Source organism: Curcuma longa, chromosome 3 (genome assembly GCF_044706935.1).
Source record: "Curcuma longa cultivar G26 ecotype Majalengka, Jawa Barat chromosome 3, ITB_CL_G26_1.1, whole genome shotgun sequence".
Taxonomy (NCBI): Eukaryota; Viridiplantae; Streptophyta; class Magnoliopsida; order Zingiberales; family Zingiberaceae; genus Curcuma; species Curcuma longa.
In genome coordinates this window covers 3,565,712-3,592,546 of record NC_133863.1, presented here as the reverse complement: position 1 = coordinate 3,592,546, position 26,835 = coordinate 3,565,712, and the positions used below count along the sequence as shown (strand labels likewise).

The 26,835-nt window shown below is 35.8% G+C and overlaps 4 protein-coding genes and 1 non-coding gene across 5 annotated transcripts; 3 read left to right on the top strand and 2 right to left on the bottom strand.

Moving 5' to 3' along the window:
• The first annotated feature begins 355 nt into the window (after positions 1-355).
• On the top strand, positions 356-1,586 carry LOC141822997 (LOB domain-containing protein 1-like). The gene is made up of 2 exons (XM_074710281.1): positions 356-613; positions 1,057-1,586. Exons 1-2 carry the CDS (start codon positions 359-361, stop codon positions 1,417-1,419), a joined length of 618 nt encoding a protein of 205 aa, XP_074566382.1. The 5' UTR covers positions 356-358; the 3' UTR covers positions 1,420-1,586.
• Positions 1,587-5,193: 3,607 nt separating this feature from the next.
• Positions 5,194-10,207, bottom strand: LOC141822995 (L-ascorbate peroxidase, cytosolic). Its single transcript, XM_074710280.1, has 9 exons — positions 10,020-10,207; positions 9,751-9,925; positions 9,599-9,664; positions 7,019-7,067; positions 6,556-6,638; positions 6,373-6,452; positions 5,649-5,751; positions 5,498-5,556; positions 5,194-5,419 (listed from the first exon to the last, which is right to left on the bottom strand). The coding sequence occupies exons 1-9, from the start codon at positions 10,136-10,138 to the stop codon at positions 5,404-5,406; spliced, it is 750 nt and encodes a 249-aa protein (XP_074566381.1). The 5' UTR covers positions 10,139-10,207; the 3' UTR covers positions 5,194-5,403.
• A 3,275-nt stretch (positions 10,208-13,482) lies between these two features.
• Positions 13,483-19,424, bottom strand: LOC141823935 (ankyrin repeat-containing protein ITN1-like). The gene is made up of 4 exons (XM_074711141.1): positions 19,230-19,424; positions 18,525-19,142; positions 15,885-16,294; positions 13,483-14,514 (listed from the first exon to the last, which is right to left on the bottom strand). Exons 1-4 carry the CDS (start codon positions 19,249-19,251, stop codon positions 13,681-13,683), a joined length of 1,884 nt encoding a protein of 627 aa, XP_074567242.1. The 5' UTR covers positions 19,252-19,424; the 3' UTR covers positions 13,483-13,680.
• Positions 19,425-24,678: 5,254 nt separating this feature from the next.
• Positions 24,679-24,750, top strand: TRNAC-GCA (transfer RNA cysteine (anticodon GCA)). Its single transcript has one exon. It is a non-coding gene; the product is annotated as a tRNA-Cys (tRNA).
• Positions 24,751-26,173: 1,423 nt separating this feature from the next.
• On the top strand, positions 26,174-26,774 carry LOC141822701 (uncharacterized). The gene has a single exon (XM_074710036.1). The coding sequence runs from the start codon at positions 26,217-26,219 to the stop codon at positions 26,577-26,579; it is 363 nt and encodes a 120-aa protein (XP_074566137.1). The 5' UTR covers positions 26,174-26,216; the 3' UTR covers positions 26,580-26,774.
• Positions 26,775-26,835: the final 61 nt, after the last annotated feature.

Here is a 26,835-nt window from a genome sequence, read left to right as displayed (position 1 = left end):
AATGGAGGGCTAAAATTTCCAAACACCAGCATTCGCCAGCTAATTAATCAAAAACTATAAACTGCAACCGGAGCCCTGATCTTTGCTGGTCGATAAAAATTTTATGAGATCGGATTGATCGTCTTTAAAATTAGTCGGATTAAAAAAAAAAAGTTAAGATAAGTATATTAAAAAAAACTGCAACCGGAGATTTAATGCCAAAAATTCCGAGTTGCCGGGGTCAAATTCGTCTAGAGATGACGTCACGATCTGCTTCCCTTTGCCTCTATATATTTATTCTCCGGTGGCTCATTTATTCCACTGCACTGCAGTTCGCTCCGCCACCGCCTCATCATCGTCTCTCTCTCTCTCTCTCTCCATGGAGTCTAGTGAACTCACCACAAACTTCCACCACTTCTCCAACTCTTCTAATTCCTCCCCTACGTCGTCGTCGCCCATCTCGTCCCCGCCGGCGCCGACCGTAATCCACAGCCCCTGCGCCGCCTGCAAAATCCTTCGCCGGCGGTGCGCCGACAAGTGCGTCCTCGCGCCTTATTTCCCGCGGACGGAGCCGCTCAAGTTCACCACCGCGCACCGCCTCTTCGGCGCCAGCAACATTATCAAACTCTTGCAGGTACTCGTTCAAATCGATCAAATTTAAGAATTCTGCTTGGAAAAAAAAAAAAAAAAAAAGGCTTTAGATTACAATTTCGGAACACAAATTAGCAATTCATTAATAATTCACCCATCGCTGTCCTTAAGTAAAACTTCAATTTGACTTCTTTGGGACGCGAAATATTAGGTCATTAAATAATAATCTTTCCCTGAAAAAAGAAATTAAGTCTTTCAACATCATGCAGTTTGGCCAAGTCACACGCATTCTTTATTTATCAGTAGATATTGCCTACACACCAATCGTAAACTTAGTGCAACAAATATAGACAAAAGACACGGCAACTCTTAAACTACTTGAGTACTCTCTTTAATTAGTTAGCGAATCAAAACTTAACATAATTACCTTAGCTAGCATGGAATAATATCTCAAATTAACATTGGAAACCTTTTAATAAATGACAGGATTTGCCAGAGAGCCAAAGAGCCGATGCAGTGAGTAGCATGGTGTACGAAGCAAGCGCCCGAATTCGCGATCCAGTTTACGGGTGCGCAGGCACGATATGCCACCTTCAGAAGCAAGTCAGCGAGCTTCAAGCTCAGCTGGCCAGGACCCAGGCCGAGATCATCAACCTCCAAGCTCAGAACAAGAACTTGCTCGCTCTGATTTGCATGGACATCGATCAAGATTATTCCTCTCAGGCACCAGATCCAAACTGCATGCACTTTCAGAACAATGATGCTTCTAATTACTACTTCCACGAAGACATCAGCCAGAGCTACGTGTTTGTTAATTCCTCAGGATGCGAGCCGTGGTTGGACATATAGCTTACTTAAATCCACAAATATCTATGTTCACAGTAATTGATTGAAGCTTGACTATTGTTAAGTTTGATCTTAATCTAAATCCTAGCTATGATCTAATTAATTAAGCTTCTAATCAATTATACGGCGATAGTAATTAAGTAGGAGAAATGGACGAAGTCTATTTATATATGAGACGTTTGATTGTGAGATGTGTTATTGTATAATTAATTTTAAGAGATTAATGTTAACATTTTTTCCCCCTTTGACAATTGCTCACTTCATGTGCTCTTAATTAAAGCTTTTGTTTGTAAAGAGATTCTTAAATATTTTTTGTTCTGAATAACAACCAAAAAAAAGCTCATTTAATAATTAAACGTGAAAATTATCAGGAAAGGTATTGGAAAGGCGCACCTAAATCCAAGTATAGAAAATGACTCATATCTACCATGTAATGAGTGTCAAAAATAAGACAATATTTTCCTCGTGAGGACCAAAATTTCATAAATATTTCCAAACCTCGAAGAGTCCTTTTTCTATAACTTTATGCAGACTCTTCCATCTAATTTATGGGCGCAATTAAATATTCCAACAACTATTAATTAATCCCCTTAATATAACCTATATGGACTAATTAATTGTCCTAAATCTACATCTTTTTGGTTAATTAGTAATTAACTTGCCAACGCTTATTTTTTTTGGCCATCTAATTAATATGTCACATTCATGCATGTATAAGCACGTACGGCAGGGACTAGTAATTCATTACTTAACGCAAATATTACAGTATAGTTATAATAGTGGTCAATGTTTGTTTGTGGTACAACTATTTGAGCATGTTGCATAGGAACTGAGTTAAGGAAATTATGCCTATAAAAATTTTGTCTTGTATAACTGCGTCAGTCAAAAAAAGCATCCTTTACTTCATATTTAACATCATTAACATTTCATAAGTAGAATCATAAAAAACATGTTGGCTTGTAGTCAACAAAAACCCAAATTAAAGGACCAAAAAGTCCTTTATAACTTGCCACCATCAAATAAAAAAAAAACAAAAGCTTGACTAAATTAACACCACTAAAGCCAAATCCAAAACTATCTTAGATCAGCCATGTTAGCAAAACCCCGGAAATGAAAGGACGGAATATACTAATTAATTATCTTGAATCCTTGGATTAAATAAAAAACAAATTGAGGTTAGAAGAAAAGTAGCTGAAGGCAACATGCCTGGAACGACTTGGGCTTTAATGAGAGTGGGAACAAATCTGGTAGGGTAGTGGAGAAGGTGAGCAGAGGAGACTTATCTTTTGCTAGGAAACAATAACCCAAAGGTCATACAATTAATTGGGTTTACAATTAGTTTAATCAGATTAACAATTATGTGTGGTCAAGTGGATGACAATATACTTTAGAATTTGTCTTGGACATTAATTGAACTTGCTTACAACATAACACATTAATTGAAGACAAATTGAGTGTCTTGCTTGAGCTCTTGATTCAACCTTTTAAATCAGTCCATATGGGTTCATTAATTAAATACAACGAAATTGATGTCAAAACACAAAACATCTCTTGCTTGTTTAATTTTGAATCAGTCCTGGAAGAGATTAATCAACTTTAATATATGTATATGTCTCACTCTAAGATGAAAACGTCATTAATTATCGTTAGAATTTCAGATATTGGAGAGAAACTTGCCTTAAGTCCTACCGTTGATTAAGGAAGTAGAAGAGCTTCTCCTAATTGAAAAGCATAAAATAGAGAGCGAAAAGCATGCAAAGAATTAGTTCAAACTTCAAACCAAATATCTCGAGTTAGTCTCACTGAGATACCACCATCCAATACACTCAACCAGTAGGGTAGCTAATTAATGTGACTGAAGATGAGAAATAAGCATGAAAAAAAGAAAGTAAACTGTTGAGAACCGCATGGCTTACACATTTTTGTTTTTTGATTACAAGCTGGCATGCAGGAAACATGTCTCTTTAGGCTTAGCCAAACACTTTGGTCAATGTTCATCTACAGACACTGCATGCACCACTTTAAAATGATGAAGTCAAACTTGGAGAAAATACTAAGTACTGATCTTGAAAAGAAAAGAAACTAAATGAGCATTCGAAACTTAATTATCTCATTTTTGGAGCAGCTGTGTGACATGGATGGTTTCTTTTCTGACTGGAAGGAGCTTTCAGATGATGCAAAGGTGGTCTCAGACTCCACTGAGTTTCCATTTCCACACCTTGGTTTCTCACTTGAAGCCATCAATTCAAGAATAGTTCAGACTTGCTGCTGAAGCATAAAGCTCTAAAGATTCTGCACTGAGTTTCTGAGAAGTAAGGAATAAGTTAGTGAGGGAGATAATCAAAGATTCTTCACTAATTTATTGAAAAGTAAGGAGTAAGTTAGTGAGGGAGATCGGGAAGGATTAATCATCGGCTTGAAACATATCACAAGTAGATAAGGCTCGCTGGTCTGTTGGTCCATTTATTTATTGCAAAGGACTCTGTTGGTCCATTTGCTTTATTTTCCTTGAACAAAGATAGGAGAAAGAATGGAAGATAGGAGGAAGTAGGAAGTGCAATTTGATATGGATGATTACAATTTTAATCATCTGGACTTTAATCTCATCATTTATATATTTAATGAGCTACAATTGTTGGATTCTCTATATACTAGCTTTTTTCTCTAGATACTTCACTCTCCTAAAGAAAGTGACTCTTGGCTTTGTCTGAAAAGGAAGTATTTGGTTCGCACGGAAAATTATTCTAATCTGTATGAGTTTTAATAGAATAAATAATTATGATTTGTGTTAAAAGAAAATTAAGTAGGAACTTGTCGATAAAACAATTATTTCTTCATTATTAGGTGAAGTGGCATGCACTAAGAGCAACTTGGAATCCAACTATCCGAGAAGCTTTTCAGGTCAGCAGTGTGTGAATCAATGTATCCTGCAGCTTTTTGTGTACTACTGTTTCAGAAACAATATCCTGATCAGATTTATACTTTTGTTTTTTCAAAAGCCTGCAAAGATAAGTTTTTAGGTTCCTAAAAAGATTATATTAAATTTTAAAAATAAAAAAGATATATACTTCTTTGATTTAATAAGTACTTATTTTTAAACAACTTACTGCTGATATTGAATTAATTTTATCTTTAAAAGTTAGAAATTAGGTCATCTATAAAATTAACTGAAACCATATTTTCAATTTTCTAAATTTATTTAGGGGATGAGTCTTTTGAGATGGGATGGGATATTACAGCCGTATGTCTAACCACTTGGGATAACATGGCCCTGGCTGGAATCATAATTTTTTTTATTACAAAACTGTATTTTGTGATTTGATCGTTTTGGAAAAGGAATTTGATGAGATGAGCACTTCCAAATAATATTAGAAAACCAATTTACAAAATTATTCTTGAATCTTTATGGTTAATATGCGTATCTAACTTTCAGAGGAATGCTGAGGATACTGCAACCAATATAATCCGATGGTTGTTCTCCGTCCATGTACAGAGATCTAAAACGAGCAATGTTCTTCTTTATTGTCTTAAGACCATACCCAGAGACTACGTTTTACACATTTGAGTCAACGGCTGCTAGAATTAGTACTCTTATTCTTGTCACATATCACTACCTGTATATTGTTTATTGGACTAAAGTTGCATCTCTCTTAAACAAATATCGATTCCACATGCTAAGTTAGTTTTAAACTGGCATCAAAGCACGAAGCATGCATTCCTAGCAGAGCAACCTTCTAACGGCAATAACCAACATGAACCGAAGCAACACCAGCGCCAGAATCAAAACGTTACAAACAAACGATAACCAACATCATTAGCAGTTGCATACACGTACGACTTCTGAGTACATTTTAAGTTTTTAACAAAAGGGACAATGACTTGCAAATGATACAACCATAGAATCTTATTTCTGACAAACTCATGGAGATACTACTAGGCGGATATATATTAATAAAACGACTTGCTAGATCCGACAGGTTCATCCCTTCAAGCTTCTGCAAATCTGGAAACGAGATCAACAGAAACATTAAGATAGTTCAAACAAAACACCTCTGTACTTTGCAAATACTCTTTAACATACCCTAGCTCTGACAGCTTCAGGTGTGCTTCAGCATAATCAGCAAAGAAAGCATCCTCATCCTGAAACGAATCATTTACAAGCGGAGTTAGCAACCGTTTGTTTGTGGTAGAGCAGGTCCTATGGTATTGACAATGAGACTGAAATTGCATACAGCAGCATATTTTTCCACAAGAGGCCGGAAGACAGGATCAGTTAGAAGGGCCTTGTCAGAGGGTAGCTGGAGAAGGCCTTCTTTCTCACCACTCAGAAGTTCCCTGACAGAAAATTCAATCAGTCATAGCACTCATAATTCCAAATTAAACAAGCAAGTAGAAAAGGTTATTACCATTATCCAAAATTGTGTTTGTTATTAAGCTTATCCTTCCATTGAGCACCATGTAAAGCTATCTCAATAGGTCGAGACTCTCCTAACTATAATATCTATTGATCATCTTAGTACATGTTAATACTACCTCGATCAATTTTCTCTCTTTTTATCTGTAATTTTATTATCTATTAGAACTGGGCAAAGTTGCTCTCAAATACTAATATTTTTTTTTAATTTATCCATTTTTGCAAGTCTATGCATCCATCTTGTATTCTCATCTCTAGTACATCAATTCCTATGGCACAACACCCCAATTCATAGGTGTGATGAGTCGTACCTATAAAGTTTTCTTTTTTCCTTTTAACCTAAGAGATCTTAGTCATGATAATCTGGAGGTTCTTCTTAACTATGATTGGTTAATACTAACATAAAAAGATGCAAATAGAATTGACCAAATTGACCTTGATGTAAAATTACAAATATATACAAATCATTTGTCAGACTTTCACTAGCTCAAAGATTATAGTCATTGAAATTTGTGAAATCTACTATTGAAGGAAAAACTTACTTGAAGTAAGAGTTGTCAAAAATAAGAGGGTTTGATGTCCAAGCACCTTCAAAACCTGATCGCTCCTTGTGGCATCTTCCCTGTCCCAAGGAAAGTAAAAGCCACAAATTAAATGGAAGAATGAACCACAATGATGATTGCAAACACAGTATGAGGACGTTTGGATAGAAATATGAAATTCACCAGCGTGTGACCACCAGAGAGAGCAACAATATCCTGATCACTGAGACCCATATGCCCAAAGACATCCCGGAGATGATCAGAACCTGGAAGATGAAAACACAGATATATGAAAGTAACATGTGGGTTATAAAAGCTTCTTATCAAGAAAAAAGATGCTATTTGGGGAACAAAATGAACTTGTCCAATGAAAATTTACGGAAGGTAATACATGTAGCAACTTGAAAGCTAAACAAGACAAATTAGAGAACCAGGTCATCATATTTGAATAGGTACAATTAATTAGATTGTCTAGTATCTGAGGATAACAAGTTTTTCTGAGCACAGCAGCAATTGAAATTATCTTCAAAAGATACTACTCGAACTAGAGCCCAAGTAACAACAATGCAAAAAATTAAACTAGTAAAAAAACTATTCTGTCCAGGGATATGCATGCATAAAAGCAACGGAATGCAACGGAACATACCCTTCGTGGCATCAGGAAGACGACCTTCTACTGGTGGTTCTGTCTTGTCCTGGAGCAGGATAAACACAAGTGTAAGATGTATAAATCTGTAATACATGGCCGTAAAACACTCAATAGTATCTCAAGAGCATTGTTCCTATAATATAACTGATCTGATTCATCGCCAAAAAACAATGTCCTTGGCTTGAACAAATGCAAATATTATTGAGATCAAATTCCTTTCCTGAATTTATGCTTATGCTAATTAAACAATTGTGAAAAAAAACTTTAAAAATTAAAGAATTTAACTAGAACTAAATCTAAAACTGAATATATATAACATAACATTTAGGGTGCGTTTGATTCAAGGTTATTGTTGATAACCTTGGTTATCCATCCAAGGTTATATTATTTAACCCTGTTTGATTTAGGTAATGAGTGATTGTCAAGTAATCAAGCATTCCTGCCACATCAACAAACGTCAATAAAATGGGCATATAACCTGGAATGCGATTACCTCAACAACATTAGGTTTCCCTTGATTTCAGGGTTGATGCGAATCCAACCATGGTCGATCGTCGAGCGTGAGCAATGAGGATGGTGTCAGCTCGACGTCGCCGCTGTTCCTTCATGCAGAAGGCTTGCCGGGGGTCGGTCGTCGAGCGTGAGCAGTGAAGGCGGTGTCGCGGCGTTGCCACCATTCCTTCGTGTGGAAGGCTCGCCAAGGGCCGGTTGTCGAGCGTGAGCAGCAAGGTCGGTGTCGGCTCGGCATCGCCACCGTTACTTCGTGCGGAAGGCTCGCCGAGGCCGGAGGTGGTAGGCGGCTCACCGGATCCCGTGAACAAGGACGACCGACAAGTGGGGGACAAATGCTCAGAGGTGGCAATGAGCACACGATCACGAGACAACAGATGCACGATCGCATGCATGAGGGATGACATTTTTTTAACTTAAATTTTCTGATTAAAACTTTGATCAATTGAATCGATCAACTTCTACCTATAGTTGAGATAAACTAAATATATCTAGTCTAAAGCTCAACAAAATTATCCCCAAAAAATTCTAAAATAATAGAAAATTCTAAAATATTATCTGAATTTATTTATTTATATATATCACCATTAATAATAATATTATTATATATATATTTTATTTTCACTCTTATCAAACTTATTAATTATTATATTATTGTTCGATATATTACAACATATGCATAAAACAATAAAATGTTAGGTTTTTTAATTCATACAATATCGTCATGTTTAGAGTTGAACCAAGGGTAATATAGTAAAATGTTAAACTAAGTTATACACTAAAACCGCCAAACAAATAAGTTTTTCTTGCATTACCTAAGATTGAACCAAATAATATTAAGTTATGTTTTATTCCTCATAATCAAGGTTATACATGATAACTTGAACCAAACACACCCTTAGTGATAAGTTTATTACATAATGTAAAAAATTCTTGTTAGTAAAAGTTAATATTGGTGAGAAGAAGATATTGATGAATATTAAGTAAAAGCAATTTATATTAATTTTGTAGGTAAATATTCTTCTCCCACTTAATTTTTATACATAAAACTTTTATTTAAAAAAGACAAATTTAATCACATTTTTATCATGTGGTAAAAAAATTATGGACAAAACCTAGAAAAATTAAATTATTTTCCCATCTTATAAAAAAGAGAAATGTCTATAAAACTAGAAAAGTATTTTTTTTTTTATTTTCACAAAAAATAAAATTATTTCAGTCAACCAAGTTGTTTCACCACATTAATTAATATCTTTAAATTTTCAAAAGTAAATTATAAAATTAAATGAGCTATACCTCCTATTTAAAATTTTTTTTTAGTCACACAAGTTGGTTTGCCAAATCAGCTTGATTCAAGAAATCAAGTTGTTTCCGAAGTAAAGATAACCTGATCTGGGTATTTTAGATTCCGGAAAGTGAGGGCCAGATTTGGGCAATTACCAATTTCAGAGGTTGGGTAATTGGTCCCAAAAGAGTGTAAATATCTTCATAAAGTCGTATTATTACAACTGGATAACAGTCCAGTTGAGGGCACCAACTAGCACAATTGGTAAAAGCCCCTTGGAAGTTGTTGCCAAGGTCCAGGTTTGAATCCTGCCTTCAACCCATAGCTATCTTTTCATAAAAAAGAAAGATAGTTTATAAATCAAATAATAATAAGCGAAAAACAAACAAACAAAAACAGAAAAAAGAGTAAAAGTAAAAATCACAAACAATCAGTATTGTCGTTGAAAAGAGTCAATATATACATTAGGACACGAATGAAAATTGATTTAGTTCTTAGGCAGTCAGGCATGCAACTATTCTCTCGACATCCATGAGTGATGACTGATGAGGCGAGTGGATAAACATCACGAGATTCCATACGACAACTTATCTGAAAATACTATAAAGACCTAGCAGTTATGGTCCCATACATGAATAGGTAATATAAAGAATAGCAGCTAAGTAGATGCATTCATTTAGAATTGGAAAAAAATGCGCCATCAAATTCCAACATTATCTACGCAAAAGATAAATTCAGAGGAAAAAAAGATGAATTTTTGAGGTCGAGATTAATTCATATACCTCCCTTCCAGGATGGAAAGGGATCTCAGGTCCTCCAGTAACTTCAACAGCAACAACTCCAGCCAGCTGTCAATAGTAAAGCAGAAATGATAATCACGGAGCAGGAAAAAGATGCAATAACAAAAATGACAAAAAGTCGAGCCGCAACGAACCTGGTAGAGGTCAGCGTAGGTCAAGATGGGAAACTGCTCTTTGATTGGTTCCAAGAGCCTCACAGCGATGTCAAGTCCGTTGTTGGCGCCATGCGAAAGCTCCTCCTTGAATCGCATGGTCCCAAACGGCCCTCCGGTCTTCGACACGACGTCATACGTCCCTGCCGAGTGCCACCTGAAACTCCCAAACCCCAAATTTCCAAGATCATACACCGATATGCTAGAAAACTTAGAAAACCTAACTAAATCGAGTGGAAGTGACCACATACGCAAGGCGGAGCATCAGCGGAGCGCAGTTCTTCTCGGCGATGAGGCCGCGGAGCTTCCTCTTCGCCTTTTCCACAGACTTCAGGTACTCCTCGCTCACAGTAGGATACGACTTCCCCATTTCAGCAACGTAGACGACGACGATGGCAGATCGACAACAAACGAAGGCAAGCGGTCGGCAGCCGCTCCACCCTGCCGGTGTTAAATAGTAGGGTTTTTCTAAGAAGAGAAAGTTCCAGCAGCTTGCTGCCCACCGCCAGATTGAACGAATGTACGGTGCAGAATCAACAAAAATGGACGGCGACGATGGCTCGCGAGGTAGTTGTTGAGGAATGATCCGTAATGGCACGTGAATCGTGGCCGCTGAAGTGTGTACGTAAAAAGACTCTTGTACCCCTCATCGCCATGCTGGTTCATTGAAGATTTTGAGGGTAATGGTGGGAAAAGGACCCGTCCGGCAATTGGCTGCCCGAGAACTTCCCTCGATCGATCAAGAGCGAATTTCATTACGACGCGTGGAAAGTCGTCAATGCCTCTTTGTTCAACCATTTACAACCACGTGTCCTGATTAAAATTCAATCGATCAATTTAAATTTAGAATATTTTAAAATTTAAAATTTAAATATATATAATTATATTTTAAATTTATTCAATTATAAATTCTAAAGATGCATTTAAAAAGATACACTTAACTTTTATTTTTATCAAAGGTGCACCAACGATTAATTTTTTTTCCTTTTCTTTTTTTCTCTCTGATTGCACTCTTAAATTAAACTAAATTTTAATTTCAATTTTAATAGATAATCTTCTAAATTTATTTATTTTTAATTTTAATTTTAAAACTTTAATAAAAATTAAAATATATAAAAGAAAATTAATAAAATATTAAAAATATTTTTTATTTTTAATATCTTCTATTTTTTAATATCTAATTATAAAAAAATTAAATTAAATTAATAATGAAAATTGATTGTATTAATAAAAATAATAATAATATAAAATAAAAAATCACTTTGGTGAGTTTTAAAAATCAACAGCGTAGTTTAAATATCAACAATATTGAGATGTTGGTGCTTAAAATCAATACCACAGTGGGGCTAATATTTAAAAATAAGTATCACAATTTAAATATCAGGACTATTATGTTATTATTTTTTAAAATAGTAAAGAAGACATATTTGGACTCTAGAGGATTTCAAAAATCTATAACACTTGGAATGAGTCCAATCGGAGTTCTTTAGGTCCATCAATAAGTTTCGATTAGACCTGCGAGATTTAGATTTTTAAAAAATTGACATGTAATATAAGAGAGTAGCTTAGTGAAGTTATGTATGATGTTCATTCATGGTTCTGACATCGCTCTGATAATTTATGTGTATGCATGTGTCAATTGCCTTAAAATTTGAAATCTTGAAAACTTTCTAATCACTATTGTTAATGACTTTAAATTAATATTTCTGGACACGTATAGACTTTGGTGAACTTCAAAACTATAGCACTGAAAATAGATTCTGTTGGAGCTCTCTAGGTTCACCAATGAGTTTTGGTCAAAATCTATTGATAGACCTAGAGGTTTTGAATTTCTAAAAATTTATTATGAAATTGAAGAAGATAGTACAGTAAAAATATTTATAGTGTACATGATTAGTGCTGACATCTCTACGTTAAGTTATGGACAAAAAATAATAAAAAAAGAAAAAATTCTTTTGAACCTCTGAAAAAGCCTTAAACTATATTTTTTGGGCTTAAAACATAGGTCATTATAGATTCCACTTTATAACAAATGTAGATTCGACGCGTAGAATGTCCTATTCTGATATCCGAGTCAAAAATTATAGCCTCCGAAAGTAGACATTTAGCACATACATATAACTTATCGTAAAGATATCAAAATCAAACATGAATACCATATATACCTCCTATACACTCATATTTTCTATCTCATAGCAAAATTTTAAAAATCCAAATATTTAAATCCATCAACGAGTTTCGATCAAAATCAATTGATGGATCTAAAGAGCTTTGATTGAATTCATTTCAACTTCTATAGATTTCTATAGTGCTTGTGATTCCAAGGGTGCCTTTTGTTATCATCGTAAATGATTCCCAACATTATTCAAAAGGTTTAGAAAGTTTTAGACTTATGCTAATTGGCATAAACCTATAACTTCGGGTAGGAAATTCAGAACTAGGATTTCTTGTCATATCTCCCTTCTACACACTCACCTCTTCCACCTATTATAAGTTTTCAGAAATCTAAGTCCTCTATGTCCATCAATGAATTTCGATTAAAATCCATTGATAGATTTAAAAAGCTATAATAAACTCCTATGGATTTATTATGTGAACCTGAGTCCAAATAAACTCTCGTGTTCAAAATAATTTAAAACTTTCAAAACCTTATGGTGTTGGTTTTCGAAGACCAGCATCACAATCTATGCTAGTTGCCACGTGATCATAATTTCATCTACGTATTTAGGATCAATATTGGATATCATATATACCTTCTACATACTAACTTCTCTCATCTCATTATAAATTTATAGAAATTCATTAAGTTTCCTAGGTCTATCAATGTGTTTCGATCAAACATCTATTAATGAACTTAAAGAGTTCTGATCAAGTTCATTCCAATTCATGTAGATTTCTCTAGTTAATCAAAAAAATTTGGTCAACTAGACTACTACTGAGGCAACAACCAAGTTGTCTGTGATTAATTGAACACTGGTTATTGAAGCATTTGGAGTCTATTTGAAGCTATACATGTTTATTGTTCCTTAGACTAAGACTTGAAACTTCAAATACAATGATAAAGAGTAGCGCAAAGACAGTCATACTTCATCGGCAATAGGCAATAAAATGAAACTATTTCACGAGAAAAAATTATAGCGCGTCTTTATATGTTTCAACCAGCAATCCCTAAGCCACAACCTCGAAAACACTAGTTTCTGAAACCAGAAAGAGAGCTGCTATCTTTTTTATCAATTAATTAGGAGGCAAACTAAGCATCACTACCACAACTACATAAGCACTGGCAGCACTAGCTAGTAGCTAACACTAACACTGTCTCGATAGAGATCCATGCCCTGTTAACAGTTTAATGATGTTTGATGACTATTTTAAACAACATATTAACTGATAAAGTTAATTATTACATATCCAAAAATCGATATGTGATGTACGATAGTTACAGTTCATGACATTTTGTTATATCACTTGATGTGGTGGAGCGTATGAAGTAGTATAATGGGAGGGCAGGCGGGCATGATGTTGATAGCCATTACCGGAGAAACATGCACTCGCTGCCGCGGGAGGATATCCATAGCTTGAATAGAAGCACTGTAATTAAGAATGATTTCGAGGAGGATATGCATAATATATTTTGACTCGTTTGAAATGATAACACAGTAAAAATGTTACAATCCTTCATGCCAAGTACGTTGTCTCAGCTTCAACTATAGAAAGTTGTCAATAAAAGCCAATTCAAGACTCGAAAGTTAAATCATAGTATTCTCAGCAACGACACAGTATAATATAATACAATAGGGTCTTTGGCAGCAAACGTGATCATTCTATCATACTATTCTAAGAAGCAAGCTTGGGTCTATGACCAGTATCATATGGTATTAGTAGATGGAACATAATACAAACAGAAACCTCCTTTTAAATGGCATAAATTCTATCAATCTCAGCATCTGATAACTCCGAGTTGTTCTGCCATGAGTTTGAACCGCTCCTGGATGATTTTGTCCTCTTCCTTATGGTGCGAGTGCGCTTTGACTTCACCACGTAGAAAGTCATGGTACCAAGGACACCAGCCATTATTAGTCCACCAATTAACGAAACCAAAATAGCTGCCCACTTGGCGCGCCGACCCAAGACAATGTATGAAGAGGCTATAAAAGCTACTGTAGTGCAGACAGAAGCCAGCCACATGAGCTTGTTAATAACCTCCACGACACGCCTCTCCGCCTTTGTTTCTCCCCTGACAATAGTTATCTGAACTACCACCACTGCAAGAGAAGTGAACAGGGCGAGAGCATTGAAAATGAAGAAAACTCTGAAGCTGGCGGATCGCACCACTGTCGCTATCCCAGATGTATCATCAGTTCCACCAGGCACGGTGAAAATTGAAGCAAATGCAACAGTAGCAAAGAGCACAGCAACGACAGTGACAGAGTTGGTAGCATTATTGATGCCTTCTCTGTGGAGCTTCCTTAGTTCCTTGGCAATGCCATGCACATTTTTGTTGGTTTTTCGGGTTTGCTCCAACTGTATATGAACATCCTTTTTAATCTCAGTTACAGTCTTCCTGAGCTCATCGCGTGGCTGATTAAGTTCATTTGCCCTGACTGCATCATAACGAGCCAACCACTCCTTTATCTCAGCTGATTCTTCTGATAGCGGCAGGCTTTCAGCAATATCAAGAGAAGTTTTATGATCCCTTGTTAGAGCATTTACATTTGTATCTGGGAGATTTAGGAGAGCTTTAACTATCTGCAGGAATTAAGAAAGATACTAATAAGCATGTCAGATAAATAAATATCACATTGGCAGAAACTCACTGCGTGTGACGGTGAAATATTAATCAATTGACGACATGACAACATTTTATTCAGGTGCTAGTTATGCATTCTCAATTTTCAATGGTGGCATTAGTAATTAGTATTCACATGAAAAAAAAATTCTCTATCATGCAGGAGGCATTATGCAGAATAATAGACAGAATGTACATTTCTAATACTTTTAAACTTAGCTGATTACTAATTTAGTTATACAATTGAACTTCTTTTATGTAGCCCTAAAATTTGAAGGTATGAAATAATCTAAATTCTTAAAATCACATTTCTTGAGCTATAGGTAGAATTTAAATTGTTTAAGCTTCTAATTAGGTACTCCTAGAAGTAATGGGTGAATTTATAAAATAAACTAGACCTTTCAAATAATGTCCTAGACAAATAATGGAACCCAGGAAATAGTTTGTTTTACTATATCTGGTTATTTTAATGGAGAGTGGAGACTAAAGAACGCGGACTACAAGAATGCAATGATATGTAATAACATCAGGGAGAAAGGAGGCAGAACTACCTTGCACCTCCAAACTGGTATTCATAATTGTATACACAATGTTATACTTGATCAGAGGGAATTAATTGGAGGAGAACATCCGCAAACAAACACCAAATTATTACCAGAACTATTACTGTAAAAGTGATGAGTTTGCAGAACAATCACATCAAGTTTCTACATGAAGTAGGACGATAAGAGAAGAAATGAGAATACTCAAAAAGATTGGAAAGGGCCAATTTCTTTGAAATCCCAAGAACTTAACCAGGAAGATCCATATAGCATTTACTTAGCTTATGCTACATTCCCGTGGCCTAAGCACCCCCACAACTATGAATGATCAAGAAATTGTCAACCAGCTGAAGTAAAATACCAGTTAGAGATTAGTTTTCTTTATCGAATACATGAACACTTTAACAAAAAATGTTATGAAGTGCCAACTAACATAGCTTTTCTATTATTAATATGGCCCAATTGCTAAGCTTAATTTCACCACAAGAGCAAAAGCAAGCTTACTTAATGGCTATGGATAAACTAACTTTGAAGGCAAAATTTTCATCAAGCACCCATGCGAACTTTCAGTTGGACGACCTTCATTGCTTGAAGAAACATAAAGATGCAAGCAATTAAGATGAAATAAACACACTTAAGCACTTCAAAATTCAAACCAAAATATTCAGGCTAATTGAGACCAATTCCATAAGAACACCAGAAGAAAGCCCAACTATAGATTAAAACAAGAGAGCATAACACCCTGACTTTTTTGCAGGGGAAAAAAGCATAACACTGGTAAGAAATACCTCTGGTCGTTTTTTTCTTGTCGCCACATGTAAAGCTGTGTTACCATTTCTGTCTGGTAGCATCACTATGGCCGGATCAGCATCCACAAGGGCATCAACAACCTCACAATTTGTTCCTTTGACTGCCATGTGCAGAGCAGTTTGCCCCTTTTTATCAGTCCTTCTAGCAAGCTGTGCATCCTTCTGGAGCAATGCATTTACAATTTCAACATGCCCTTGCCGGGCAGCAAAATGCAAAGCATTTTTCCCATTAGATTTTGACAATTCAATCAAGCTTTCATCTTGTTCGAGCAACATGTTCACAATTTCAGTGTGACCTCTTATTGCTGCAGTTATTAGGGGAGTCACATTTGACTGACCAAGTGTCTTGATGAGGTTTGGATCATGATCTAGAAGTACCTTGACAATATCTATAGACAAATAGTGAGTAATATCTCAACCATGTAAAAGAGTGAGACATAAAATTGATGAAAGAAATATTCGATAGCAAGATTTAAAAAGAATATGCAGACAATTTGAAGTCAAGCTACTGCATAGCTAAAAAAACATGATAAATATTGACAATAATATACAATATCCTATCAAAAAAAGTATGAGTTCGCGTCTCATAAATTATACAACAAATTCATCAACTTCAGCAATCAATAAAACTTAAATCACCTTTATCATTAATAATTAAATAAATCATCCTAAGCAATTCATGATTTCATAAAAATATTTTGTTTATTAATCTAATTGACAAATAAAATGCCAAATTTCTAACACATATAAAAAATCATAATAATATTTTGTTTATTAATAATAAGCAATGCATGTTAATCAACCTTCACAATCCATACAACAGAAATTTTACATGTTGGCCTGAGTAATATATAAAATTGTTTGGTATTTATTTATTTGCCAAAACCAGTTTAATCTAGCCAAATAATGACTGTAACAACCTACAAATTCATTTAACTAGATGATCCCTATGTGACCTATGTGGATGGCGTTTAACCTCACTAAATTAAAGACTATGAGGATGGCATTTAACCTCTCACTAAATGAACTTATGTAGTTGCACAAGTGACTTTAATAGAGGCTTTTCAAAACAATGCTTAATAGCAACTAAGTATATCTCAAAAAATTCGATGACCAAAATCACAGTGTAACAGTGTTCATTTGGCACAAATTTGAGATCTTTAGGAACAACAAACACTTTTGACCAACAACCATAAAACAATTTTGCCAAAAGTGCTTATAGGCCCAAAAAGGCTCTAAATCTATAAAAAAACATTAATGGATTACGAAGATCACTAGGAGTGCAACAGTGCCAATTTAGAACACATTGAGAATCTTTAGAGTCATTAAACGTTTTTGTCCTCAAGTAGATAAAAGTGTTTGATGGTTCTAAAGGGTTCCAAATTTAGAAAAAGAACACAAATAGACTCAGGGGAACATTAGGACGGTGCTCATTTGGCACAAATCTGATGCCTTTAGGGCCACTAAATACTTTTTGCCAAGAACCATCAAGCACTTTAAATGAAAGTACTTGATAGCCCTAAAGGACTCTAAATCCGGAAAAAAGAATATTGACGGACTTAGGGACCATCATGAGTGCATCAGTGCTAATTTAGAATAAATCTGAGTTCTTTAGAGCTAAAAGTGTTTGATGGCCCTAAAGGGTTTGATATCTAAAACTTGGGGGAAGACTCATGTAACAATGCTATATTTAGCATGAATCTAAGACTTTTAAGGCCACCAAGTACTTTTGCCTAAGGGCTATCAAGCACTTTTGCCAAAAGTGCTTAATAACTCAAGAGACTATCAAGATTGCAACACTGCCAATTTGGAACAAATCTGATTCATTTAGGACCATCGGGAACTTTGTTTAAAAGTGTTTGATGGCCCTAAAGAGCCCAAAATCTTCAAAAAACATATGAAGACTCAAGGAACCCTTGGAGTGCAGTGATGTCGAATTGACACAAATATGAGATCTTTAAGGTCACAAACATTTTACCAAAGCAGAGAGCTACCAAGAAAAGCCTGCATTATCTAGATACAAGAAGTACCGATTGTAAGGTAAAGATCAGTGAGTAGAAGATTGAGAAAAGAAATCATCTTTTTGACTTAAATCAATTGAGATGGTGGTCTGGAACATGCTAGGCAAGACTAGGAAAACAACAAAATGTATCAGCGCTAAAGATAGAAGTCATAGTAATAGTTTGGTTGCCTTAACCACTGTAAATATCTTAGCTGATTAAAGAGGACTAGTGGATAAAAAACAATATGACTGTCTTTCCTACTAAAAACCTCAGTATTTTCTAGACCATAATAACACTCTAAGGAGTCAGCTCTTCTCCATATTCTCAAAGCAGCCATCTATAGTTTCAACTTCATCATGAGAACTCCAGAGCAGAAAATAGCCTAATGTTATAGACATAGAAGTATATTAATTTAAAATTTAGTCAACAAGGTCAGCAGTTTCAATGCTCAAAAGCTCACCTCTAAAAGTCATTCAATTTAGACTGGTACAGTGAAAATTAGAACTAATGCTCAACCTAAGTGTTCATTGTCAACCACAATAGCTTTGCTTTAATTTTAAAAGAGATTGAAGGCCGTTATTGATGGCTTCTCATTATTATATGGTTCTAAGAATACCTTGTTTCCCTTCTCTTACAGCTACATGGAGAGCGTCAAACCCTACTCTGTTCTTCCTGGAGAGGCTCTCCCGATCCGAATACTTCAACAGCTCAACAACAATATCAAGAAAACCCTTTTCGGCAGCGATGAAAAGCGCAGTCTCCGCTACTTCGTTCACCTCGTTCACCATCGCGGCGCGTATTTCAGCCACTTCGGCGTCGAACTCAGCCGCGCCCTCCTCCCCCGTTATCTGGGCATCAATCTCGCGGAGAATCTGCCTGACCGCGGCAAGGTCTCCGCGATGGGCCGCGAGGTGGATCTCCGTGTCGTTGTGTCGGCCTGTCACCTGCTTCACGTACTTCTTCTTCCCCGCTGGGTCCACCCGCTTCCCAGAGTTCGACAGTACCAGCGCTGGAGCCGTCGTGGGGGACGCGGCCGACGAGGAAGCCTGGTCCATCCGCTTACCGGAACTCGATAGGACCAACACCGGGAATCCCGTCGGAGACCCCGTCGCCGATGCAGCATGGTCAATCCGCTTCCCGGAGTTGGACAGCACCAAGGTTGGGACAGGCGGGGGCGCCGCCGTCTGAGAGCTCGAATTGACACTGGAAGATTCCAACTGGATCTCCTCCCCTCCTGATTAGCCAAATATTGAGTAAAACACCGACCGAAATCAGAAGGGCCAATAGAAAATCAAGACACGATTAGCACAAAAGGCGGCACCTTCTTCGTGTTGCGGGGCCATCTTCCACTTCTTCTTCCTCTTATGCTTCTTCTGGTAGAGTCTCAGCGGTCTGCGTTAAGAAGTGAACGCATCGCCATCGGCGATTTCTTAGGGCGAGTGGATTGCCATGAGCATAGGGGAGAGGGTGAGAGAGGAAGAGAGACGGCACACAGTGGAGAGGACGCGAGGAAAACAACAAAGGATCCTCTCCAACCATCCTCTTGATTCAAATCTTACAATGCCAAGTATGGCTCAGCCATAGGTGGGGCCAACCAGTAATGTTCTCGTAGAGTGTATGTGAGTGGAATTGCAAATGACGTGGGTAGTGTGTTTTGAAGCGCGATTTAGGTTGCGTTGTGCTGGAGAAGGGATGAATGCAGCCAATTATTAGGTCGTTGATGTGACACATCACTTTTAATTATAAATGGTAATTGCATATTTGTTCAAAAAAAGAGATATTAATGCAAGGCGGGCTTTGGATTGGGCCAGCCCATGGGTTACCATTTTTGGGCTATTATTTTATGAATTATGAGTTTCAGATTGATGACTATTATTTTTAATAGTTTGATTTTGCACAATTGTGTTATTATTGTTAATTTGTTATATCATTCTTGTCTAATAAGCATCTCACTCCATTAAATATGTTTGGGGTAAAGATTTGTCTTATGGTTGGAATTTGATCATGTCTTTTTTATCCGTCCCAGTTAAATGATTTAAGTTATGTATGTGTTTCGTATATGTATGGACATAGATATCATATGTAGTAGTGGCGACTATTGTGTATTCAAGACTAAAAGCTTAGTGACGGGACAGAAAAATAATTTTAATAATTTTATTATTTTAACTAAGTTAGGGTTTTAAGAATATTTTCATATAAGATCTTGAATCTATTTAAATATTTATTTAATTATTTTTGAAATATTTTTTATCAATAAGAATTTATGATCGTGTCGTTTCTTTTCAAGCATCGAGTTTTGTTATGCTATGATATTATTTCAAATCAATAGATTTTAGTCGATCAATCGACTACCACCACCTGATTGTGAAAAAAAATTAAAAAAAAATGCATGGCCCACCATTGTCAAACAGAACTAATTAAATACCTCACTCATCCTGTTGTTTCGGTGGTGTTAGGATTATTTCATCAATAGATTTTATTCAACAAAGATATTCAGATTCCGAACCAATATATTTTAAAAAAGATTTCTTTTGATATTCATGCGTGAATCAACAAATTTAATAGTTATCCGCTACGTTAGTTGATATCAGAATAAGATTGATCTTGTAGAATCATGCCTCCAAAAAGATAACAATGTGTTGACAATGCTTTTAATTGTGATATCCAGTAGTGATTTTGAAGGATGGTTGACATAAAGTTTGACTTGGTTATAGATCAACTAAAAGAGAGAATGACAACGATGTTGAAAAGGCAAAATAGAGAGAAATCCAATCCAACACAATAAAAATCACCGGACAAACTCGACGTCAAAGTTATTTATGATGAGGAGGTTCCCTATAGGCATTGTGGAGTAGTCATGAAGGAGGATCATAGGCGTTGGGAGACGAACACACTTCTTTGAAGCCTGTTCCGATTGTTCAGAAGCTCATTTCATCTGTTTTAGAGATCAGGCTCAGAAAAATAAAGATCTTCAAAAAATCTAGTGTCTTCAATCATTTTGAATCTAATGATGGCACCACGAATTGCAAGGCTGATATTTACGATGATGGTGAAGTTAATGCCTGAGAGTAAGGAGGAATATGATGCAGGTTTGGAAGAGAATAAAGAATATCCGGAAATAAAAGGTGGAGGATGTTTGGATATAATAAAAGTTTTATATTGAGAATATATAAAAAAGATTATGAATTTATAAGATAGAAAATATTTCATTTCATTGATAAGAGACTTTTTAAAAAAAATTTAAAAATAAAACTATACCTATTTGGACTCAAGGTGGATAATATCTACCGTAGATAGGTTATAGCACAAAAGAAGCAATAAGTGGATATTGTTGGCCCTACTTCAAAATCGTAAAGGTGGTGACAATGAAAATGTTGGTAGTCAACTTCACAAAGCTGTTAATATGGACTCCTATTCTGACGGTGCACTTGCCAAAGCCTTTCTTGATGATGAGGCTGAAGAAGAAGATGATAGTGACCATGATTTTATGAGGTTTCAGGAGAACGAAGAAGAAGATGATAGTGACCATGATTTGACGAGGTTTTGGGAGAATGAAGAAGAAGATGAAATTGATGATAATGAAGAGCTAACTGATATGATTGCAATTAGTTTTGAAGAAGCACCAATTGACTGTGAACGGCACAATCAACTTCATCAGAAGTGGCTTGAGCAACAAGATATAGCCGCAACAGATAATGTGCTTCGGAGATTAAGATTCAATAATAAACAGCCAGAGCCAACTTTGCTTCATGAAGAAGAAGCAAGTTTGGAAATAAGTGATGAGTCCAATATTGATGAAGAATCTTGGGATCTACCTCCAACTAATACCATTCATAAAAGCACAAAAATGGCAAAACGAATGATGGCAAAAATGTTTACTCAAGATGATGATGGTCATTTAGCATCAGATAATTGTTATGGGTTAGTACGCCTAGATCAAGAAAGTCAAAATCTGATCTAATTGGTAATGACACGACAAAAGCAATGTCTGATCTCGTGGCCGACTGACTCAGTTCGGTGCCCAACCACATAGTTAGCTCGGCTCATCACCTAACTCAGCTCGAGGCCCCACACTCTAAGTCCGAGTTCTCTTTTCAATGACCGTTCGAGCTCTCCTTGCCACCCGAGCTCTTCTCACCGCTTGAGCTCTCTGACTCTAACTTCGTGGTCGATCTCCAACTCCAGCTCCAGCTCTAACCAACTTCCTCAACTTAATGATCAAGCTCATGCTCGACTCCTAGACCACCCGACCATCGGACCGCCCGGGCTCCCCACTCTAGCCGAGTGGCCAAGTGGCGGCTCGACTCCCAAATGAATCCGTGATCTCATAGCTAGAGGTCGACCTCTCTGTTAGCTCAATCTCTCCAAGTCTGCACTTTTGCCTAGACCGCTGTCAGAAGAACACGTGCAATGATATAATATTTGAGGGTAGTTCACCTACCTCATCAGTACAGCATGAATAGCGCAGCATGGTTCTGGACCATATATCGAGTATGGGCGATATGACCCTTAATTACTATGGCAATGGGATATTCTCCTTACCGACGATGGAACACCCCCAATGACTCCATATAATGACTCCACTTCTCGCGAGGGCAAGTACTGGCACACTCATATAGACACTAACTTCATCCTCTGCATTTCATTTTCTATTTTCCTCATCTCTTATCGGAAAGCTGATTTGAACATCAGAGTGATTGAGCTATTCCGTCCATCCTCCTTTATCTTAGCACATCAAAGCTTGGTATTTGATGGCTCATCGAGAGGCGATCTCAAAAGACTCAAATAAGAACAACGATAAAGAGATAGAGCAAATTTTTATTTGTCAGTGTCTAATTGAATAGAACGAGGATCCTCTCAAAACAAACATGCATCAAACTTTGGTTTGTTTATCAAGGAAAGCATCCTCCTTAATTCTTTCTCTTAGCAAAGCATCAAAGCTTGGGTTCATAGCTCAGTGGCCAAGTTAAGATTTTGAGGGTGTTTTTGCCTTTGTTGGGTCTGAGTATAGCAATTTTGACTCAATAGATTCAGACGTATCAATCAGATCACCGGAATCAAGTCGAAACGTATTTTCCTTATTATTTTTTTTTGCACTTTCTCCAAATGCACGGTGAGATTGGATAATTACCATATTTTTTTATTAATTGTGCAAATTAGCACGGGAGTTAATGTATGTATAATTAATTTTGAAATGTGGACAAATAATCTACGTACGAATTTATTTATTTTCGATGAAGTATCTTTTGGGTTAGAGCTGAGTATTCGATTAAAATCGAATTGAACAGAATTAGTTAAAATTGAACTAAACTGAATTTTTTTAAACTAACCAAACTGATCAAATTTTTAAATAAAAATCTAACAAACCGAAACGATAAAAAAAGGCTTATTAATTTAATTTTCGACTGAATTAATCTGAAATAATCGAATTATTTAAATATTATAAAAATTTATCAATTAGTAAGGATTATAAATTATTTTTTTATAAATTATTTTTTATTTTAGTTTATTCAGTTTAACTGAATAAGAAATTTTAAAATTAAAATTGAACTGAATTAACCAATTTTTTTAGAAAAAATAATCAAAATTTTAAAATAATTGAATCAAATTTTTAAATTTGATCGATTTATTCGGTTTAACTGAATTTTTGCTTACTCCTATTTTGAGTTATATTGATCAAGAGTATTCGGCGAAGCTGATGCAATGTCCTCCCCATGGAGGTTAACTATAGCTTCTTGAACATCTGCGTCCATAACTTAGTGGTAGAGCAATTTGCCTACAAATCAATAGGTCACTGATTTGAACCTGATTGGGCCCTATTCTCCTTGTTTTCTATTTTTGCACTTTCTCCGAATGCACGGTGAGATTGGGTAATTACCATATTTTTTTTATTAATTGTGCATATTAACACGGGAGTTGATGTATGTTTAATTAACTGTGAAAGATGGACAAATAATCTATGTATGGATTCATTTGTTTTCCAGGAAGTATCTTTTGGGCTATATTGATCAAGAGTATTCAGTGAAGTCGAGATAATGTCCTCCCATATAGTGGTCAATTGCAGCTTTCTGAATTATAATGATAGTTGGGTTTATAGCTCAGTGGTAGAGCAATTGATTGCAAATCAATAGGTCACCGGTTTGAACCTGTTTGGGAGTTGATGTATGTTTAATTAACTTTGAAAGCTAGACAAATAATCAATGTACGGATTCATTTATTTTTCAGGAAGTATCTTTTGGGCTAGGGCTAAGTATTTGATTAAAACAGAATCAAACCGAATTAGCTAAAATCGAACCGAACCAAATTTTTTTAAACTAACTGAACCGATCGAATTTTCAAATAAAAACCGAACAAACCGAACCGATAAAAGGCTTATTGATTCGATTTTCGACCAAATTAACCGAAATAATTGAATTATTTAAATATTATAAAAAATTTATCAATTAGTTAAGGATTTATAAATTTACTTACTTAAAATTTTTAAATTATTTTTTTATTTTGGTTAATTTGTTTTATTCAGTTTAATCGAATAAGAAATTTTAAAACCGAAACTGAACCGAATTAACCGATTTTTTTTAGAAAAAATAACTAAAATTCTGAAATAACTGAACTGAATTTTTAAATTCGGTTGGTTCGGTCGGTTTATTCTGTTTAACTGAATTTGTGTTCACTCCTATTTTGGGCTATATTGATCAAGAGTATTTTGCGAAGCTGAGGTAATGTCTTCCCTATAGTGGTCAACTACAGCTTCCTAATATTTAATGATAGTTGGGTCCATAGCTCAGTGGTAGAGCAATTGACTGCAGATCAATAGGTCACCGGTTCGAATCCGGTTGGGCCCTATAATCTTTTTTTATCTTTTTTGCACTTTCTCTGAATGCATGGTGAGATTGGGTAATTATTATTATTATTAATTAATTGTGCAAATTAGCACGGGAGTTGATGTATGTTTAATTAACTTTGAAAGATGGACAAATAATCTAAGGATTCATTTGTTTTCCATTAAGTATCTTTTGGGCTATATTGATCAAGAGTATTCGGCAAAGCAGCGGGCAATGTTCAATATCCTCTCCGTAGTGATCAACTGTAACTTTCCAATTTACAATTACAGTTGTGTCCATAGCTCAGTGGTAGAGCAATTGATTCCAGATCAATAGGTCACCGGTTTGAACTCAGTTGGACCCTATTCTCCGTGTTATCTTTTTTTGCACTTTCTCCAAATGCACAATGAGATTGGATAATTATCATATTTTTTTATTAATTGTGCGATTAGTGAGAGTTGATGTATGTTTAATTAACTTTGAAATAATACATACGGATTCATTTGTTTTCTAAGAAGTATCTTTTGTGCTATATTGATAAAAAGTAGCTTTCATGCCAAATCCGTAGTTGTTCTTATACGACATTTTGCTTGGACTTATTTTATGTTAAGAACAGCATCCATGAGGAAATGAAAATGATTTCCCCAATGGGGAACATCTTATTTTGTTTTGTGAAGAAAAGATGGTAAATTTAAATCAAAATTTCAACTTTTAAGAAACAAGCTAATGCTAGTATAGAGATTAAATTGCAAAATTATATCAAGGAGTAGTGTATATGTATTAATAGTTGAAAGGATTTGAATTTTGATTTATTGTGTAAAATATTAGTGAAATGTAGCACTGAGTATTCAATTAAAATCGAATCGAATTGACTGAATTAATCAAAACTAAACTGAATCAATTTTTTTAAACTAACCGAGCCGATCAAATTTTCAAATAAAAATTGAACAAACTGAACTGATAAAAGATTTATTAATTCAATTTTCGATCAAATTAATCGAACTAACCGAATTATTTAAATATTATAAAAAATTTATCAATTAGTTAATGATTTATAAATTTATTATTTAGAAAATTTTAAATTATTTTTTTATTTTAGTTATTTCGATTTATTTGATTTAATCGAATAAGAAATTTTAAAATCGAAATCGAATCGAATTAATTGATTTTTTTAAAATAATTAAAATTTTAAAATAATATAATTAAAATTTTAAATTTGATTGATTTAATTAATTAATTTATTTTAATCAATTTTTTTGTATGGAACTTTCTTTTTAAAAACAATTTTCCTTTAATGTTTGGTGAAATGTGTCATTAAAAAAATAGTTTTCTAAAAATTTAAATAATAGCAATTGTTTTGGACCAACCGAACCATGAATGCACAAGGGGAGTCGCTGACCAGATGCCACTAAGTCACCTGCTCCTTCCAGTTCCATCCCGACATTACTTCTATGATTCACACATAGCCGTCGACGATCACGTCCGCCATGCCCTTCCCTTTCCTCCTACGCCGGTGGCCGCTTCTCGTCTACGCCGCCACCTGGACAGCCCTCATCTCCGCCACCGTCGCCATGGCCGCCTTCTCGCCTGAGGTTGCCTTCGTGTGGGCCATCTCGCAGGCTGCCTCCTTCGCGCGGCCTTGCGGCGCCGCGTCAGTGCGGCTCCCGATGGATGGCCCGCCAGGGGAGGTGGTGTGCGTGCCTGCCTACCTCTTCGACCGATCAGCCGTCGACGCCGCCATCCCGCCGCTGTTCGCCATGGCGGTGGTCGCGGCCTCTGTCAGCGTCATTCGCGCCGTTGGGCTGTGGGAGGACGAAGAGGAGGAGGAGGAAGAAGAGGCGTCCCGTTGACCGTGACACGATCGTTGACCTTACATATGCCTTAGCTCATGAACCGATGGATATACAGGATAATATTATATATATATATATATATTGTTGATTATGGGCCTGGCGGGTTTACACTTGTTTAGATTATCGGCGGCCCAACTGCCCTAGTTGTTCTCCTTCTCTAGTTTTCTACCTTTTTTGTCGCTTTCCCGAGGCACTTGCCCACGACGTTGAACGCTAAAAAATGACCTAATAAATAATTAATCCCACGCGATAA

Coding starts and splice junctions, on each gene's coding strand:
- LOC141822997 (XM_074710281.1), top strand. CDS start 359: ATGGAGTCTAGTGAACTCACCACAAACTTCCACCACTTCTCCAACTCT. Junction 614..1,056: donor ACATTATCAAACTCTTGCAG/GTACTCGTTCAA, acceptor AATAAATGACAG/GATTTGCCAGAGAGCCAAAG.
- LOC141822995 (XM_074710280.1), bottom strand. CDS start 10,138: ATGGGGAAGTCGTATCCTACTGTGAGCGAGGAGTACCTGAAGTCTGTG. Junction 9,665..9,750: donor CCTACGCTGACCTCTACCAG/GTTCGTTGCGGC, acceptor TACTATTGACAG/CTGGCTGGAGTTGTTGCTGT. Junction 7,068..9,598: donor CTTTCCATCCTGGAAGGGAG/GTATATGAATTA, acceptor ATCCTGCTCCAG/GACAAGACAGAACCACCAGT.
- LOC141823935 (XM_074711141.1), bottom strand. CDS start 19,251: ATGGCCCCGCAACACGAAGAAG. Junction 19,143..19,229: donor GGCCCCGCAACACGAAGAAG/GTGCCGCCTTTT, acceptor TTGGCTAATCAG/GAGGGGAGGAGATCCAGTTG. Junction 16,295..18,524: donor TGTAAGAGAAGGGAAACAAG/GTATTCTTAGAA, acceptor ATTTGTCTATAG/ATATTGTCAAGGTACTTCTA.
- LOC141822701 (XM_074710036.1), top strand. CDS start 26,217: ATGCCCTTCCCTTTCCTCCTACGCCGGTGGCCGCTTCTCGTCTACGCC.